The sequence below is a fragment of the Melanostigma gelatinosum genome (assembly GCF_949748355.1).
Source record: "Melanostigma gelatinosum genome assembly, chromosome: 20".
NCBI classification, from domain to species: Eukaryota; Metazoa; Chordata; class Actinopteri; order Perciformes; family Zoarcidae; genus Melanostigma; species Melanostigma gelatinosum.
This window is the reverse complement of record NC_136653.1, coordinates 22,073,043-22,090,542: the sequence shown is the minus strand read 5'-3', so window position 1 is coordinate 22,090,542 and position 17,500 is coordinate 22,073,043. Positions and strand designations below refer to the sequence as shown.

Genomic DNA, 17,500 nt, shown 5'->3' with positions numbered 1-17,500 from the left:
TGTAATTAAAGCAAAATTTGGATCGTAAGTTTAGGATTAATTCTGTCCATAAACTGTACAAATAAAGGCCAGATATAACTCGGTTAGGTTGTTACTAATTTATTTTAGGTGCAGACCACCAGATTATGTATTGATTCAAGTAAAATATGACCTTAACCGGAACACCTGATAAATTCGCAGAAAGACAATGATCACATGGATATTTGGCAAGTTGCAATTTGTGTAACTAACCAGGTGTAAACTGACTAACTGTAACTAACCAGGTGTAAACTGACCAACTGTAACTAACCAGGTGTAAACTGACCAACTGTAACTAACCAGGTGTAAACTGACTAACTAACTAACCAGGTGTAAACTGACTAACTGTAACTAACCAGGTGTAAACTGACTGTAACTAACCAGGTGTAAACTGACTAACTGTAACTAACCAGGTGTAAACTGACGAACTGTAACTAACCAGGTGTAAACTGACTGTAACTAACCAGGTGTAAACTGACTAACTGACTAACCAGGTGTAAACTGACTGTAACTAACCAGGTGTAAACTGACTAACTGTAACTAACCAGGTGTAAACTGACTAACTGTAACTAACCAGGTGTAAACTGACTAACTGTAACTAACCAGGTGTAAACTGACTAACTGTAACTAACCAGGTGTAAACTGACTGTAACTAACCAGGTGTAAACTGACTAACCATGTCTAGTTACACTGATAACTAATTGTTTATATTAGTAACTATAAGGAAAATGATGACAATGTTGTTACCACAACAACACAGATGAATGGCACATACATCAAATCACATGACTGAAGAGAGGATGGTGATTGGCTCTGGTTTCTTTTCACATTGCTCCCAAAGCTACCAAAAAACATTTTCATTGACAAATAATTTTTAGAACAAATTGGACTGCAGCATCAGTACTGGTCTAGACCCAGTACAGCATGGTATAAGTACTAGTCTAGACCCAGTACAGCATGGTATCAGTACTGGTCTATACCCAATACAGTACGATATGAGTACTTGTCAAGATCCAGTAGAGTATGGAATGAGTATTGGTCTAGATCCAGTAAAGCATGGTTTCAGTACTGGTCCAGATCCAGTACAGCATGGTATTAGTATGAGTCCAGACCCAGTTATCAGTACTGGTCCAGACCCAGTACAGCATGGAATGAGTACTGGTCCAGACGTGGTCCAGGTTCTTGGTGCTGCAGTGTGAAAAGAGCAGAGAGTTCAGAGTCCTGGAACAAAACAAACCTCTTTGGCAAACTAGTTTTTATTGACCCTTGAAAGAACGTCCAGGACTCTGAAGTGAACATTTCAACAGACACCTTCCTCTACTCTCTCTAGCTCTGTGGTAAACTCTCTTATTGGCTAGCCTGGGGGCTGACTGACCAATCAGAAGCTCTATCCCAAACAGCCCAACCAATCATCGCGAGGGCGAGGAGATGGGTGACGTGATGGAGGTGGCGGTTTGTGATTGGACTGAGGAAGACCAATGAGAGACAACCACAACGACAAAAAACGACAACCAATCAGCGACAGAGAGATGGGCAGATCTGACACCTGATTGGTTAGAGGTGAAATGGTGGGAGGAGTTGGGGATTATGATGTCACAATTTCACAGAGGGGTGAAAAAGTGAAGCATGGCCATGCTAACTGATGACATCACAGCAGGTGGTGGGTGTGGCTCCATGCGCAGTGGTGAATGCCCCCCCCCCAACATGAGTCCCGCCCCCTGAGACCCAAATTTAACCACTTACCATTAATGGGCACTTTACACAGAGAAAGATAGAAGAGAATAAGAAGAGGAGACAGGGTATAAGCAACAACTTTAGCCTGGACTCAATCTACTGGAAACACACAGCTAGCATGAATCAAACAGGAAGTAGCATCGTAGGTGCTCTATTTTAACTTGTAACAGCTAGCAGGAAGCGCCTAGGCTAACTCGGCTAACCTGGCTAACTGTACCGTAAGAGAAGGACTCGTCTGGTGTGAAGACGGTTTAGCTAGCATGAGGAGACAGTTTGGGACAGTTTGCTTTTAGCATTCCTCCTTCCTTTGCTTGGACATTAGATTAGCCTAGCATTTAGCATTGAAGGTCAGCATTAAACAGGACGGGGGATGCCCATTGTTATTCTGAAGACAGAGAATACACCTTTACTGCAACAAACTCTAATATCTATGCAGAATGACGTCATCGATACCGAAGGCAGGACCCGGCCTACTTCGCCTCTGATTGGCTAGTAACTGTTGTTTGGGTTGTTTAAGGTAAGAATATCAGGGTCAGCCAATTAGAGGCAGAGTAGGGTGGTTCAGGTCTTTGACCCCAGTACAAAAAAACTTTAAGAAATTGTGAAGGTCCGATAAAGTCAATCAGGATAATAATTATCATCTGTTTGTTGTTGTTTATTTTCTGAGCTTCTTCAGAACAAACAATTACAGGTTTTAGAATAACGAGCTGTAAGAACAACGCCACAGAGGTTTTTCACTTTCTACGATCTATTTTACTTTGTGTCAATATTCTCTTTCACAGCAACACAAAGCTTCATAAGCAAGTTTTGAAGTATCTCAGTCTCATTATTCTGTTTAGTTTACGTTTCTGAAATACTTTGACGTTTGTAGAGAAACATAACTGCTGATTATTGTCTTTTTGTTTGAGTCCACTTGTTGGTTAAAGAAAGATGTCGGCTTCAGTTAAACGTCAATAAAACTTAAAGTCATTATCGAACTAAGACCTCCATCTCTTCTGAGTTGTTTGAACACACATACGTTAGCGTTAGTTCGCTTTAGTTAGTTTACGTTAGTTTACGTTAGCTTACATTAGGTTACGTTGCTAAATCTTTATTCGTTTAACAAACATAATTAAGGTGTTATCACATTTCTGTTGTAAAAACTACTTGTAACTGTTTATTAGAACACGATAGTGTAATCTGATCTTTGAGATATCTACATTTCAGCAGCAGAATGATGTCATAACGATGTCATAACAATGTCATAACGATCAGATTAATCTTCAGTGGGTTTGGTGCAGATTATTCCTGTTTTTTTAATAATCATCTTTTTTTAGGTTCCTTCCCATGAACGCTTGTGTTTCAATTTCTTTTTGACTTTGTTGAAGTGTCTTTGGCTTGAGTTTTGTTCTTCCTTCAGCTGAGTCACCAGTGTGTTGATGCTTAAAGGTTCATATTATATAACATACTTAACATTTTTTATCTTTGGATTGAAGGCTGAGTTTGTCTTCGTTAATCTGACTTCCTGCTCATTTCATATGAAATAAAGAAAAGACGTCCAGAGACGAAGACAACGGGACTCTGACTGATCTGGTTTCTCTTGCCCCCCTCCCCCGTCCCCAAGGACGTGTTGTGTCCATGCAGAGGTCACAGGTCACAGACAGACGTGACGTCAACACGCAGGAATGTTGTGGATGCGGAGATGGAGTGATGCCCACCGTCGCTTTAAAATACAAACCACAAACCAAAAAATACCAAAATAAATCAGCTCAAAACCAAAATGGAAATAATAACAATTTTTAAAATGTAAACAAATTTAATTATTTTGGCAATGAAAACAAAAACAAAGTAAATACAAAAAAGGAAAAAAATCAAGGAATAACCAGTTAAAATGTCACGAATAAAAGTAAATGAAAAAAATTATAATAAAAAAAAACTAATTAAGAAAAATCCTTATAGTTATAATATAATCTTTATATTGAAATATATATAATAATCAAAGATGGAGGACTTCAATTAAAATTAAACAATACAAATTTAAATGAAAAATATTTTAAAATAGGAAATAAAGAAGCAAAAGCAGCCGAACGAGAAGCAAGCAGGGATGGATGGAAGCCAAAGTATCACTCTCTCTTTCTCATTCTCTCCATCCTCTCTGTCCTCTGACCCATCTCTCTCTCTTCTTTCTTTCACCTGTCTGTCTACTTCCTGTCTGTCTGCCTGTGCAGTTTGTTATTTTCTGTCCTAAAGAAGAAGGAACGGAAAAATGTCTCACCTAGAATGGCCGTCGGTACGAAGGGGTCTGTCATCAGGAGACATCAGCAGCAGAGAGACAGGACAGAGAGAGACAGACAGGTAGGACAGAGAGAGATAGACAGATAGAACAGAGAGATCAGGATGCAAAGAATCAATAAATCAGGACGGAAATAACAAATGAATCAGGACGGAAAGAATCAATGAATCAGGATGCAAATAACCAATGAATCAGGACAGAAAGAAACAATGAATCAGGACACAAAGAACCAATGACTCAGGACAGAAAGAAACAATGAATCAGGATGCAAAGAATCAATGAATCAGGACAGAAAGAATCAATGAATCAGGATGCAAAGAATCAATGAATCAGGACAGAAAGAATCAATGAATCAGGATGCATGCAAAGAACCAATGACTCAGGACAGAAAGAATCAATGAATCAGGATGCAAATAATCAATGAATCAGGATGCAAAGAATCAATGAATCAGGATGCAAAGAATCAATGAATCAGGACGGAAAGAATCAATGAATCAGGATGGAAAGAATCAATGAATCAGGATGCAAATAATCAATGAATCAGGATGGAAAGAATCAATGAATCAGGATGCAAATAATCAATGAATCAGGATGCAAAGAATCAATGAATCAGGACGGAAAGAATCAATGAATCAGGATACAAAGAATCAATGAATCAGGACGGAAAGAATCAATGAATCAGGATGCAAAGAATCAATGAATCAGGACGGAAAGAACCAATGAATCAGGATGGAAAGAATCAATGAATCAGGATGCAAATAACCAATGAATCAGGACAGAAAGAAACAATGAATCAGGACACAAAGAACCAATGACTCAGGACAGAAAGAAACAATGAATCAGGATGCAAAGAATCAATGAATCAGGATGCAAAGAACCAATGAATCAGGACAGAAAGAAACAATGAATCAGGATGCAAAGAATCAATGAATCAGGACGAAAGAATCAATGCATCAGTTTGCAAAGAATCAATGAATCAGGATGCAAAGAATCAATGAATCAGGATGGAAAGAACCAATGAATCAGGATGCAAATAATCAATGAATCAGGATGCAAAGAATCAATGGATCAGCATGGAAATAATCAATGAATCAGGATGGAAAGAATCAATGAATCAGGATGCAAATAATCAATGAATCAGGATACAAAGAATCAATGAATCAGGATGCAAATAATCGATGAATCAGTATGCAAAGAATCAATGAATCAGGATGCAAATAAACAATGAATCAGGATGCAAAGAATCAATGAATCAGGACAGAATGAAACAATTAATCAGGATGCAAAGAAACAATGAATCAGGACAGAAAGAACCAATGAATCAGGACGGAAAGAATCAATGAATCAGGATGGAAAGAAACAATGAATCAGGATGCAAATAATCAATGAATCAGGATGCAAAGAATCAATGAATCAGGAGAGAAAGAAACAATGAATCAGGACACAAAGAACCAATGAATCAGGACAGACAGAAACAATGAATCAGGACGCAAAGAACCAATGAATCAGGACAGAAAGAACCAATGAATCAGGATGCAAAGAACCAATGAATCAGGACAGAAAGAATCAATGAATCAGGATGCAAAGAATCAATGAATCAGGACAGAAATAATCAATGAATCAGGATGCAAAGAAACAATGAATCAGGACAGAAAGAATCAATGAATCAGGATGCAAATAATCAATGAATCAGGACAGAAATAATCAATGAATCAGGATGCAACGAATCAATGAATCAGGATGCAAATAATCAATGAATCAGGATGCAAAGAACCAATGAATCAGGATGCAAAGAACCAATGAATCAGGACAGAAAGAATCAAGAATCAGGATGCAAATAATCAATGAATCAGGACAGAAAGAATCAATGAATCAGGACAAAAAGAACCAATGAATCAGGACAGACAGAAACAATGAATCAGGATGCAAATAACCAATGAATCAGGACGGAAAGAATCAATGAATCGGGATGGAAAGAAACAATGAATCAGGCTGCATATAATCAATGAATCAGGATGCAAAGAATCAATGAATCAGGACAGAATGAAACAATTAATCAGGATGCAAAGAAACAATGAATCAGGACAGAAAGAATCAATGAATCAGGACGGAAAGAATCAATGAATCAGGATGGAAAGAAACAATTAATCAGGACGCAAATAATCATTGAATCAGGACAGAAAGAAACACTGAATCAGGATGCAAATAATCAATGAATCAGGATGCAAAGAAACAATGAATCAGGACAGAAAGAATCAATGAATCAGGATGCCAATAATCAATGAATCAGGACAGAAATAATCAACGAATCAGGATGCAACGAATCAATGAATCAGGATGCAAATAATCAATGAATCAGGATGCAAAGAACCAATGAATCAGGATGCAAAGAACCAATGAATCAGGACAGAAAGAATCAATGAATCAGGATGCAAATAATCAATGAATCAGAACAGAAAGAATCAATGAATCAGGATGCAAATAATCAATGAATCAGGATGCAAATAATCAATGAATCAGGATGCAAAGAATCAATGAATCAGGACGGAAAGAATCAATGAATCAGGATACAAAGAATCAATGAATCAGGACGGAAAGAATCAATGAATCAGGATGCAAAGAATCAATGAATCAGGACGGAAAGAACCAATGAATCAGGATGGAAAGAATCAATGAATCAGGATGCAAATAACCAATGAATCAGGACACAAAGAACCAATGACTCAGGACAGAAAGAAACAATGAATCAGGATGCAAAGAATCAATGAATCAGGATGCAAAGAATCAATGAATCAGGACGGAAAGAACCAATGAATCAGGATGGAAAGAATCAATGAATCAGGATGCAAATAACCAATGAATCAGGACAGAAAGAAACAATGAATCAGGACACAAAGAACCAATGACTCAGGACAGAAAGAAACAATGAATCAGGATGCAAAGAATCAATGAATCAGGACAGAAAGAATCAATGCATCAGTTTGCAAAGAATCAATGAATCAGGATGCAAAGAATCAATGAATCAGGATGGAAAGAACCAATGAATCAGGATGCAAATAATCAATGAATCAGGATGCAAAGAATCAATGGATCAGCATGGAAATAATCAATGAATCAGGATGGAAAGAATCAATGAATCAGGATGCAAATAATGAATGAATCAGGATACAAAGAATCAATGAATCAGGATGCAAATAATCGATGAATCAGGATGCAAAGAATCAATGAATCAGGACGGAAATAATCAATGAATCAGGATGCAAAGAATCAATGAATCAGGACGGAAAGAATCAATGAATCAGAATGCAAAGAATCAATGAATCAGGATGGAAAGAACCAATGAATCAGGATGGAAATAACCAATGAATCAGGACAGAAAGAAACAATGAATCAGGACACAAAGAACCAATGACTCAGGACAGAAAGAATCAATGAATCAGGACGCAAAGAATCAATGAATCAGGACAGAAAGAATCAATGAATCAGGATGCAAATAATCATTGAATCAGGATGCAAAGAATCAATGAATCAGGATGCAAAGAATCAATGAATCAGGAAAGAAAGAATCAATGAATCAGGATGCAAAGAAACAATGAATCAGGATGCAAAGAATCAATGAATCAGGACGGAAATAATCGATGAATCAGGATGCAAAGAATCAATGAATCAGGAAAGAAAGAATCAATGAATCAGGATGCAAAGAATCAATGAATCAGGAAAGAAAGAATCAATGAATCAGGATGCAAAGAATCAATGAATCAGGACAGAAAGAATCAATGAATCAGGACAGAAAGAAACAATTAATCAGGATGCAAAGAAACAATGAATCAGGACAGAAAGAATCAATGAATCACGATGCAAATAATCAATGAATCAGGATGCAAAGAATCAATGAATCAGGATGGAAAGAATCAATGAATCAGGACGGAAAGAAACAATGAATCAGGATGCAAAGAAACAATGAATCAGGATGCAAAGAAACAATGAATCAGGACAGAAAGAATCAATGAATCAGGACGCAAAGAATCAATGAATCAGGCCAGAAAGAAACAATGAATCAGGATGCAAAGAAACAATGAATCAGGACAGAAAGAATCAATGAATCAGGACGGAAAGAATCAATGAATCAGGATGGAAAGAAACAATGAATCAGGACGGAAAGAAACTATGAATCAGGATGGACAGACTTCTGTCTGGATAGGAAACTACAAATATTTGTTTTTATGGACATCAGAGATGATGAGTGATGAGGCAGAAGACGAGGAAGAGTTTCACTCTGCTACCCTGCCCCCTGGACTATTCTTCTGCTGAGTGTCCATGTCTGCTACATACCATAATATTCTGTCTTATCACCATGGTTACCTGGGTAGTAGGAGTTGGGGACGGTGGTGCTGATGGTGTTTGTCTTCAGGGTGAAGGAGGACGGAGATGACACGGCTGGACGGAGACACAACAAACACCACCTTAATGTCTCAATGTCCTCTTCCCATAGAGCGCCATGGTGTTCTTCATCATCATCATCATCAACACTACTTTATTCTGACTCATACAAATGCCGCATGTGGATTAATCCACCGCTGGAAATAGTCCCCAACAAAGTCCCCAAAGTTTCACATCAACACAAACATATTATATGTGTGTATATATACATATATATATATATATATATATATATATATATATATATATATATATATATATAGATATATATAGATATATATATATATAGATATATATATATATATTCAGGGCCATAAGTATTTGGACTATGATACAATTTTTCTAATTTCACCTCTTTACACGACTCCAATGGATTTGAAACTAATCAGTCAACATGACGTCCTGAAGTCTGGCACCATAGGCATCACCAGAAACGGTGACTTTTTCCTCCTTGAGATGCTTTGTTAGACCTTTTACTGCAGCCTCCTTCAGCTGCTGCTGTTTGTGGGTTTTTCTGCTTCAGTTTTATCTTCAGAAAGTCAAAAGCTGCTCACTTGGGTTGAGATCAGGTTACTGACTTGGCCATTGAAGAATATTCCTTGGATAAGAAGCTCTTGGGTTGTTTTTACAGTATGTTTTAGGTCGTTATCCATCTCCACTGTGAGGCGCCGTCCAATCAGTTTTGCAGCATTACGCTGAATCTGAGCAGATAGTTTAAACACCTCAGAACTCATCCGGCTGCTTCTATTGGCTGTGACATCACCAATGAACACCAGTTCCACTGGCAGCCATACATGTCCATCCACCATGCCTCCACCATGTTAAACAGATGATGTGGTTTGCTTCGGATCATGAGCCGTTCCTTTCCTTCTCCACACTTTTCTCTTCCATCATTCTGATACAAGTTCATCTTGGTTCATCTCTCCAAAGAATCTGTTTCCAAAACTGGTCAGTCTAGTCAGATTAGTCTAGTTTTCTGTTAAAGTCTAACCGGCCTTCCTGTTCTTCAGTGTTACCAGAGGTTCTCACCTTGTTGTGAACCCTCTGTATCTAGATTCATGAAGGCGTCTCTTGATTGTAGACTTTAACAATGGCTCACCTACCTCCTCCAGAGTCTTCTCGACTTCAGTAGATGTTATGAAGGGTTTTTCTTCACCAAGGTACACCAAGGTTTTTATCTTTCTGACGTCAATCATGTTTTATATGGCATTGTCTGGTGTTATTTATCCTTTGTAACGTGTTTTTCTCTGTTGTGCATTGTAACCTGTGTCGTCTGTGTGTTTTGGGTGGCAAATGAGTTTCCCCACTGGGGATTAATAAAGTTTTTCTAATCGAACCAACTTTTTAACCGAACAATGGCGTCCTTCACTTGCATCGACACCTTTTAGGTCCGCATGCTGAGTTCCAAGGACCAGCTACCAACTGCAAATATAACATTTTGGATCCTGTTGTCTGCATCATTTGTCATGAAATAGTGACAGAATAGGCCACACATGAAACCGTTTGTCAGACAATTGTCCAATTACGTTGAGCCTCTGAACATGTGGATCACTGCGTAAAGATGGCTGTAATTCCTAAACGGTTATTGTGATTTTTTTGTTTCTTCCATTGAATTAAAGCTGAAAGTCTAAACTTCAACCTCATGTTGACTGATTAGTTTCAAATCCATTGGAGTTGTGTAAATAAGCAAAATTAGAAAAATTGTGTCATAGTCCAAATACTTATGGCCCTGACTGTCTATACATTTTTATTTCTTTTCCTATAAATTCTTCACAATAAAAGTGATTTAAAGGCCTCTATTATCAAAATAAAAGTCTCCAGTCTTAATTGTCCCATTTGTTTTGTACTCACTGCGTCCATTCAGTGTGTGCGTGTGTGTGTCCACCATCGTTGTGTGTTGGGAGTTGTTGACCATCAGAGTCATTTCCTGTCTGGAGCTCAGAGTTTCCTTCCTCTTCTTTGCCAACTTCCTGTTGAGACATAAACAAACAATTCATTCCGTCAACGCTTCTTCTGGGTTTGAATTTCATGGATGAAATGTTTCTGAACTGTGAACCCTGAACGCACCACCAAGGAGAAGTTTATTAAACCTTCACATTAACTGTGAACCCTGAACGCACCACCAAGGAGAAGTTTATTAAACCTTCACATTAACTGTGAACCCTGAACGCACCACCAAGGAGAAGTTTATTAAACCTTCACATTAACTGTGAACCCTGAACGCACCACCAAGGAGAAGTTTATTAAACCATCACATTAACTGTGAACCCTGAACGCACCACCAAGGAGAAGTTTACTAAACCATCACATTAACTGTGAACCCTGAACGCACCACCAAGGAGAAGTTTATTAAACCTTCACATTAACTGTGAACCCTGAACGCACCACCAAGGAGAAGTTTATTAAACCATCACATTAACTGTGAACCCTGAACGCACCACCAAGGAGAAGTTTATTAAACCATCACATTAACTGTGAACCCTGAACGCACCACCAAGGAGAAGTTTACTAAACCATCACATTAACTGTGAACCCTGAACGCACCACCAAGGAGAAGTTTATTAAACCATCACATTAACTGTGAACCCTGAACGCACCACCAAGGAGAAGTTTATTAAGCTACCACATTAACTGTGAACCCTGAACGCACCACCAAGGAGAAGTTTATTAAACCATCACATTAACTGTGAACCCTGAACGCACCACCAAGGAGAAGTTTACTAAACCATCACATTAACTGTGAACCCTGAACGCACCACCAAGGAGAAGTTATTCACTGCGACTTCATGTGTTCACCAGTTTATCATGATCAACTTTTACAATAAGCTGACCACAACTAAATTCATAAATCATAAACAAAGAAAGTAGTATGAAATCACGACCAAGAGAAGAATGTTGCTGAATCTGCTGCATGGAAACACAGAAGGTTTGCTGGATTTACAGGTTTGATTTGTCTCAATGATTTTCTTCTAAATGTTATTTGATTGGACGAAACTATTTCAAATTGTTGGAGAAAAATCGAGAATAAAGCAGCAGATTCATTGTTAATAAAAATTTCTGTTCGTTGCAGAACTGAAATAATTCATGTTGTCTTCAGTAAACTATTTTCATAAAGTCTTTTTATACTTCACATCTCTATTCATGTCTCTTGTATAACCACTGCAAAGAAAACCACAAAAAACATCCTTTCATCCTCTCGTCTGTCCATCTACCATCATCTGTATCTCCATGCACACACACGCACACACACACAGACACACACACACACAGACACACAGAAAAAAACACTCTGTCCGTCTTAAAAGCTTGATTTATTTTCTCTATTTCTATTCTGAGTGCGTGAATAAAAAAAACATCCATTTGTCCGATTGCTCACACACACACACACACACACAGTGCAAAGTTTAACCCTGACCTGAAAATGGAAAAGCAAAAAAATACTGAAATATATAAATAAAAATAAAAAGGCTTTTAAACTGAAAAGTAAGACATCAGTGAAAGCAGCTGTGTGTGTGTGTGTGTTGGGGATGACGGTGAAAGCGCCCTGAGGCGAGGTGCTGCCCTCCTCCCCCTCATGTCTCCCTTTTCTTCTTCTGTGGTTCAGTCAGACAGTAAAAACCCGCAGCGTTTCTCTGATTCAGACCTCAACACACAAACTGTAACTGTGAGTCTGCAACACAAACTCTGTATCTGCTGCAGACATGGTCTGTCTTTCCACATGTTACATTACATTCGTCTAAAATAGTGCAGCCTGAAGACATGAGACCACTACCAAGAGACAAAACAACTAAAAGAGACACAAAACGACTACAAAGAGACACAAAACAACAACAAAGAGACAGAAAAAATACAAAGAGATGCAAAACAACCACAAAGAGACACAGTATGCACAAAGAGAAACAAAACAACCACAACGAGACACAAAACAACAACACAGAGAAACAAAACAACCACACAGAGACACAAAACAACTACAAAGAGACAGAAAACAACCACAAATAGACGCAAAACAACCACAAAGAGAAACAAAACAACCACAAAGAGAAACAAAACAACCACAAATATAAACAAAACAACCACAAAGAGAAACAAAACAACCACAAAGATAAACAAAACAACCACAAATAGACACAAAACAACCACAACGAGACACAAAACAACAACACAGAGAAACAAAACAACCACAAAGAGAAACAAAACAACCACAAAGAGACACAAAACAACTACAAAGAGACACAAAACAACCACAAATAGATGCAAAACAACCACAAAGAGAAACAAAACAACCACAAAGAGACACAAAACAACCACAAAGAGACACAAAACAACCACAAAGAGACACAAAACAACCAAAAAGAGAAACAAAACAACCACAAATAGACATAAAACCACAAAGAGATACAAAACAACCACTAAGAGACACAAAACAACTACACGACACAACATCACCACAAAGAGATGCAAAACAACTTTAAGACAATCAAAACGACTAAAAGAGTAAACTGTGTATAGACCTCCCACATACACAACTTCTATATGTCCAAGTTATTGGTGACTCATGCTACCAGAAGATTCAAACGATTAAACGGATGCAAACCATTTCAGACCAACAACGAACACACTAACATTTACAGCACAGACGGAGTGCTGTTGCATCAGTTCAGACTGAATGTTCTCCAGACAGTTCACAAACAGATTCACATTCACTTTAACGGTGAGAGGTTATTTTTCCATTGAAGTGTCCTCAGTAGATTTCAGTATTTTCTCTGTTTGTGTTTTCTTCCTGCAGCGTTGAACTCTTTGACTCCAATCAGTTGTACTGACATTTAACCTCTGACCCCCCACCCACACACACACACACACACTGAGATGAGTGAATGAATGGAGAGAGAGCAGGAGGTAACTTTGCTTTATCAAGAAAACAGCTTTTATATGTTTTCATATCTCAGTTTAATAACTGTGTGTGAGTGTGTCATGACATCATCAGCGAGATGTCGGGGTTGATTGATTTAACAATACACACACGCACACACACACACAGAAGCATGTCAAGGCTAATCTATGCTAATCTAATGAGAGACAGGACAATGACAATGCTGGTAGCGGTAATAGATGTCAGAGTGAGTGTGTGTGTATCTGTGTTTAGGTGTATCTCTCCTTGTAGTGATCATTTGATCAGACAGGTTTATTACAGCCGGCTAATTCTATTAACCCTGCTCCACTGCACACGTGCACACACACACACACACACACACACACACACACACACACACACACACTGCTGTCCACACGCTATTGGCCATTTTACTTTAAAGAAATAAAGTCACAGTTTCTGTTGTTTCTTATTATCTTCTTTGATGTCTTTAAGGTCTTCAACGTTTCTATCGTCTTTATCATCTTCAACATCTTTAACCTCTTTATGGTCTTTAATGTCTTTAATGTCTTCAACATCTTTAACCTCTTTATGGTCTTTAATGTCTTTAATGTCTTCAACAGCTTTAACCTCTTTATGGTCTTTAATGTCTTCAACATCTTTAACCTCTTTATGGTCTTTAATGTCGTCAACAGCTTTAACCTCTTTATGGTCTTTAATGTCTTCAACATCTTTAACCTCTTTATGGTCTTTAATGTCTTCAACATCTTTAACCTCTTTATGGTCTTTAATGTCTTCAACATCTTTAACCTCTTTATGGTCTTTAATGTCTTTAATGTCTTCAACATCTTTAACCTCTTTATGGTCTTTGATGTCTTTAATGTCTTCAACATCTTTAACCTCTTTATGGTCTTTAATGTCTTTAATGTCTTCAACATCTTTAACCTCTTTATGGTCTTTGATGTCTTTAATGTCTTCAACATCTTTAACCTCTTTATGGTCTTTGATGTCTTTAATGTCTTCAACATCTTTAACCTCTTTATGGTCTTTAATGTCTTTAATGTCTTCAACATCTTTAACCTCTTTATGGTCTTTAATGTCTTCAACATCTTTAACCTCTTTATGGTCTTTAATGTCTTTAATGTCTTCAACATCTTTAACCTCTTTATGGTCTTTAATGTCTTCAACATCTTTAACCTCTTTATGGTCTTTAATGTCTTTAATGTCTTCAACATCTTTAACCTCTTTATGGTCTTTAATGTCTTTAATGTCTTCAACATCTTTAACCTCTTTATGGTCTTAAATGTCTTTAATGTCTTCAACATCTTTAAGCTCTTTATGGTCTTTAATGTCTTCAACATCTTTAACCTCTTTATGGTCTTTGATGTCTTTAATGTCTTCAACATCTTTAACCTCTTTATGGTCTTTAATGTCTTCAACATCTTTAACCTCTTTATGGTCTTTAATGTCTTTAATGTCTTCAACATCTTTAACCTCTTTATGGTCTTTAATGTCTTTAATGTCTTCAACATCTTTAACCTCTTTATGGTCTTTAATGTCTTTAATGTCTTCAACATCTTTAACCTCTTTATGGTCTTAAATGTCTTTAATGTCTTCAACATCTTTAAGCTCTTTATGGTCTTTAATGTCTTCAACATCTTTAACCTCTTTATGGTCTTTGATGTCTTTAATGTCTTCAACATCTTTAACCTCTTTATGGTCTTTAATGTCTTTAATGTCTTCAACATCTTTAACCTCTTTATGGTCTTTGATGTCTTTAATGTATTCAACATATTTAACCTCTTTATGGTCTTTAATGTCTTTAATGTCTTCAACATCTTTAACCTCTTTATGGTCTTTGATGTCTTTAATGTCTTCAACATCTTTAACCTCTTTATGGTCTTTAATGTCTTTAATGTCTTCAACATCTTTAACCTCTTTATGGTCTTTGATGTCTTTAATGTCTTCAACATCTTTAACCTCTTTAATGTCTTTAATGTCTTCAACATCTTTAACCTCTTTATGGTCTTTAATGTCTTTAATGTCTTCAACATCTTTAAGCTCTTTATGGTCTTTAATGTCTTTAATGTCTTCAACATCTTTAACCTCTTCATGGTCTTTAATGTCTTCAACATCTTTAACCTCTTGATGGTCTTTAATGTCTTCAACATCTTTAACCTCTTTATGGTCTTTAATGTCTTCAACATCTTTAACCTCTTTATGGTCTTTAATGTCTTCAACATCTTTAACCTCTTGATGGTCTTTAATGTCTTCAACATCTTGAACCTCTTTATGGTCTTTAATGTCTTCAACATCTTTAACCTCTTGATGGTCTTTAATGTCTTCAACATCTTTAACCTCTTTATGGTCTTTAATGTCTTCAACATCTTTAACCTCTTTATGGTCTTTAATGTCTTCAACATCTTTAACCTCTTTATGGTCTTTAATGTCTTTAATGTCTTCAACATCTTTAACCTCTTTATGGTCTTTAATGTCTTCAACATCTTTAACCTCTTTATGGTCTTTAATGTCTTCAACATCTTTAACCTCTTTATGGTCTTTAATGTCTTTAATGTCTTCAACATCTTTAACCTCTTTATGGTCTTTAATGTCTTCAACATCTTTAACCTCTTTATGGTCTTTAATGTCTTTAATGTCTTCAACATCTTTAACCTCTTTATGGTCTTTAATGTCTTTAATGTCTTCAACATCTTTAACCTCTTTATGGTCTTTAATGTCTTCAACATCTTTAACCTCTTTATGGTCTTTAATGTCTTTAATGTCTTCAACATCTTTAACCTCTTTATGGTCTTTAATGTCTTTAATGTCTTCAACATCTTTAACCTCTTTATGGTCTTTAATGTCTTCAACATCTTTAACCGCTTTATGGTCTTTAATGTCTTCAACATCTTTAACCTCTTTATGGTCTTTAATGTCTTTAATATCGTCAACATCTTTAACCTCTTTATGGTCTTTAATGTCTTCAACATCTTTAACCTCTTTATGGTCTTTAATGTCTTTAATGTCTTCAACATCTTTAACCTCTTTATGGTCTTTAATGTCTTCAACATCTTTAACCTCTTGATGGTCTTTAATGTCTTCAACATCTTTAACCTCTTTATGGTCTTTAATGTCTTTAATGTCTTCAACATCTTTAACCTCTTTATGGTCTTTAATGTCTTCAACATCTTTAACCTCTTGATGGTCTTTAATGTCTTCAACATCTTTAACCTCTTTATGGTCTTTAATGTCTTTAATGTCTTCAACATCTTTAACCTCTTTATGGTCTTTAATGTCTTCAACATCTTTAACCTCTTTATGGTCTTTAATGTCTTTAATGTCTTCAACATCTTTAACCTCTTTATGGTCTTTAATGTCTTTAATGTCTTCAACATCTTTAACCTCTTTATGGTCTTTAATGTCTTCAACATCTTTAACCTCTTTATGGTCTTTAATGTCTTTAATGTCTTCAACATCTTGAACCTCTTTATGGTCTTTAATGTCTTTAATTTCTTCAACATCCTTCACCTCTTTATGGTCTTTAATGTCTTTAATGTCTTCAACATCTTTAACCTCTTTAATGTCTTTAATGTCTTCAACATCTTTAACCTCTTTATGGTCTTTAATGTCTTTAATGTCTTCAACATCTTGAACCTCTTTATGGTCTTTAATGTCTTTAATTTCTTCAACATCTTTCACCTCTTTATGGTCTTTAATGTCTTCAACATCTTTAACCTCTTTATGGTCTTTAATGTCTTCAACATCTTTAACCTCTTTATAGTCTTTAATGTCTTCAACATCTTTAACCTCTTTATGGTCTTTAATGTCTTTAATGTCTTCAACATCTTTAACCTCTTTATGGTCTTTAATGTCTTCAACATCTTTAACCTCTTTATAGTCTTTAATGTCTTCAACATCTTTAACCTCTTTATGGTCTTTAATGTCTTTAATGTCTTCAACATCTTTAACCTCTTTATGGTCTTTAATGTCTTTAATGTCTTCAACATCTTGAACCTCTTTATGGTCTTTAATGTCGTCAACATCTTTAACCTCTTTTATTAATTGCAGAAAATCATGCGATTAATCGCGATTAAAAATTTGAATTGTTGCCCAGCACTAATATAAATACATACATACCAATAAACCCTGTTATGTTTCCGTGG

At 36.5% G+C, this 17,500-nt stretch overlaps 1 protein-coding gene across 1 annotated transcript in view; it reads right to left on the bottom strand.

Annotated features, from left to right (window-relative positions):
* The window catches only part of LOC306794135 (receptor-type tyrosine-protein phosphatase mu-like), a 130,952-nt gene that overhangs the window by 21,174 nt on the left and 92,278 nt on the right, over positions 1-17,500 (bottom strand). Inside the window, 3 exon segments of the mRNA XM_079292067.1 lie at positions 4,007-4,033; positions 8,387-8,461; positions 10,316-10,434. Coding sequence (XP_079148193.1) covers positions 4,007-4,033; positions 8,387-8,461; positions 10,316-10,434 — 221 coding nt within the window.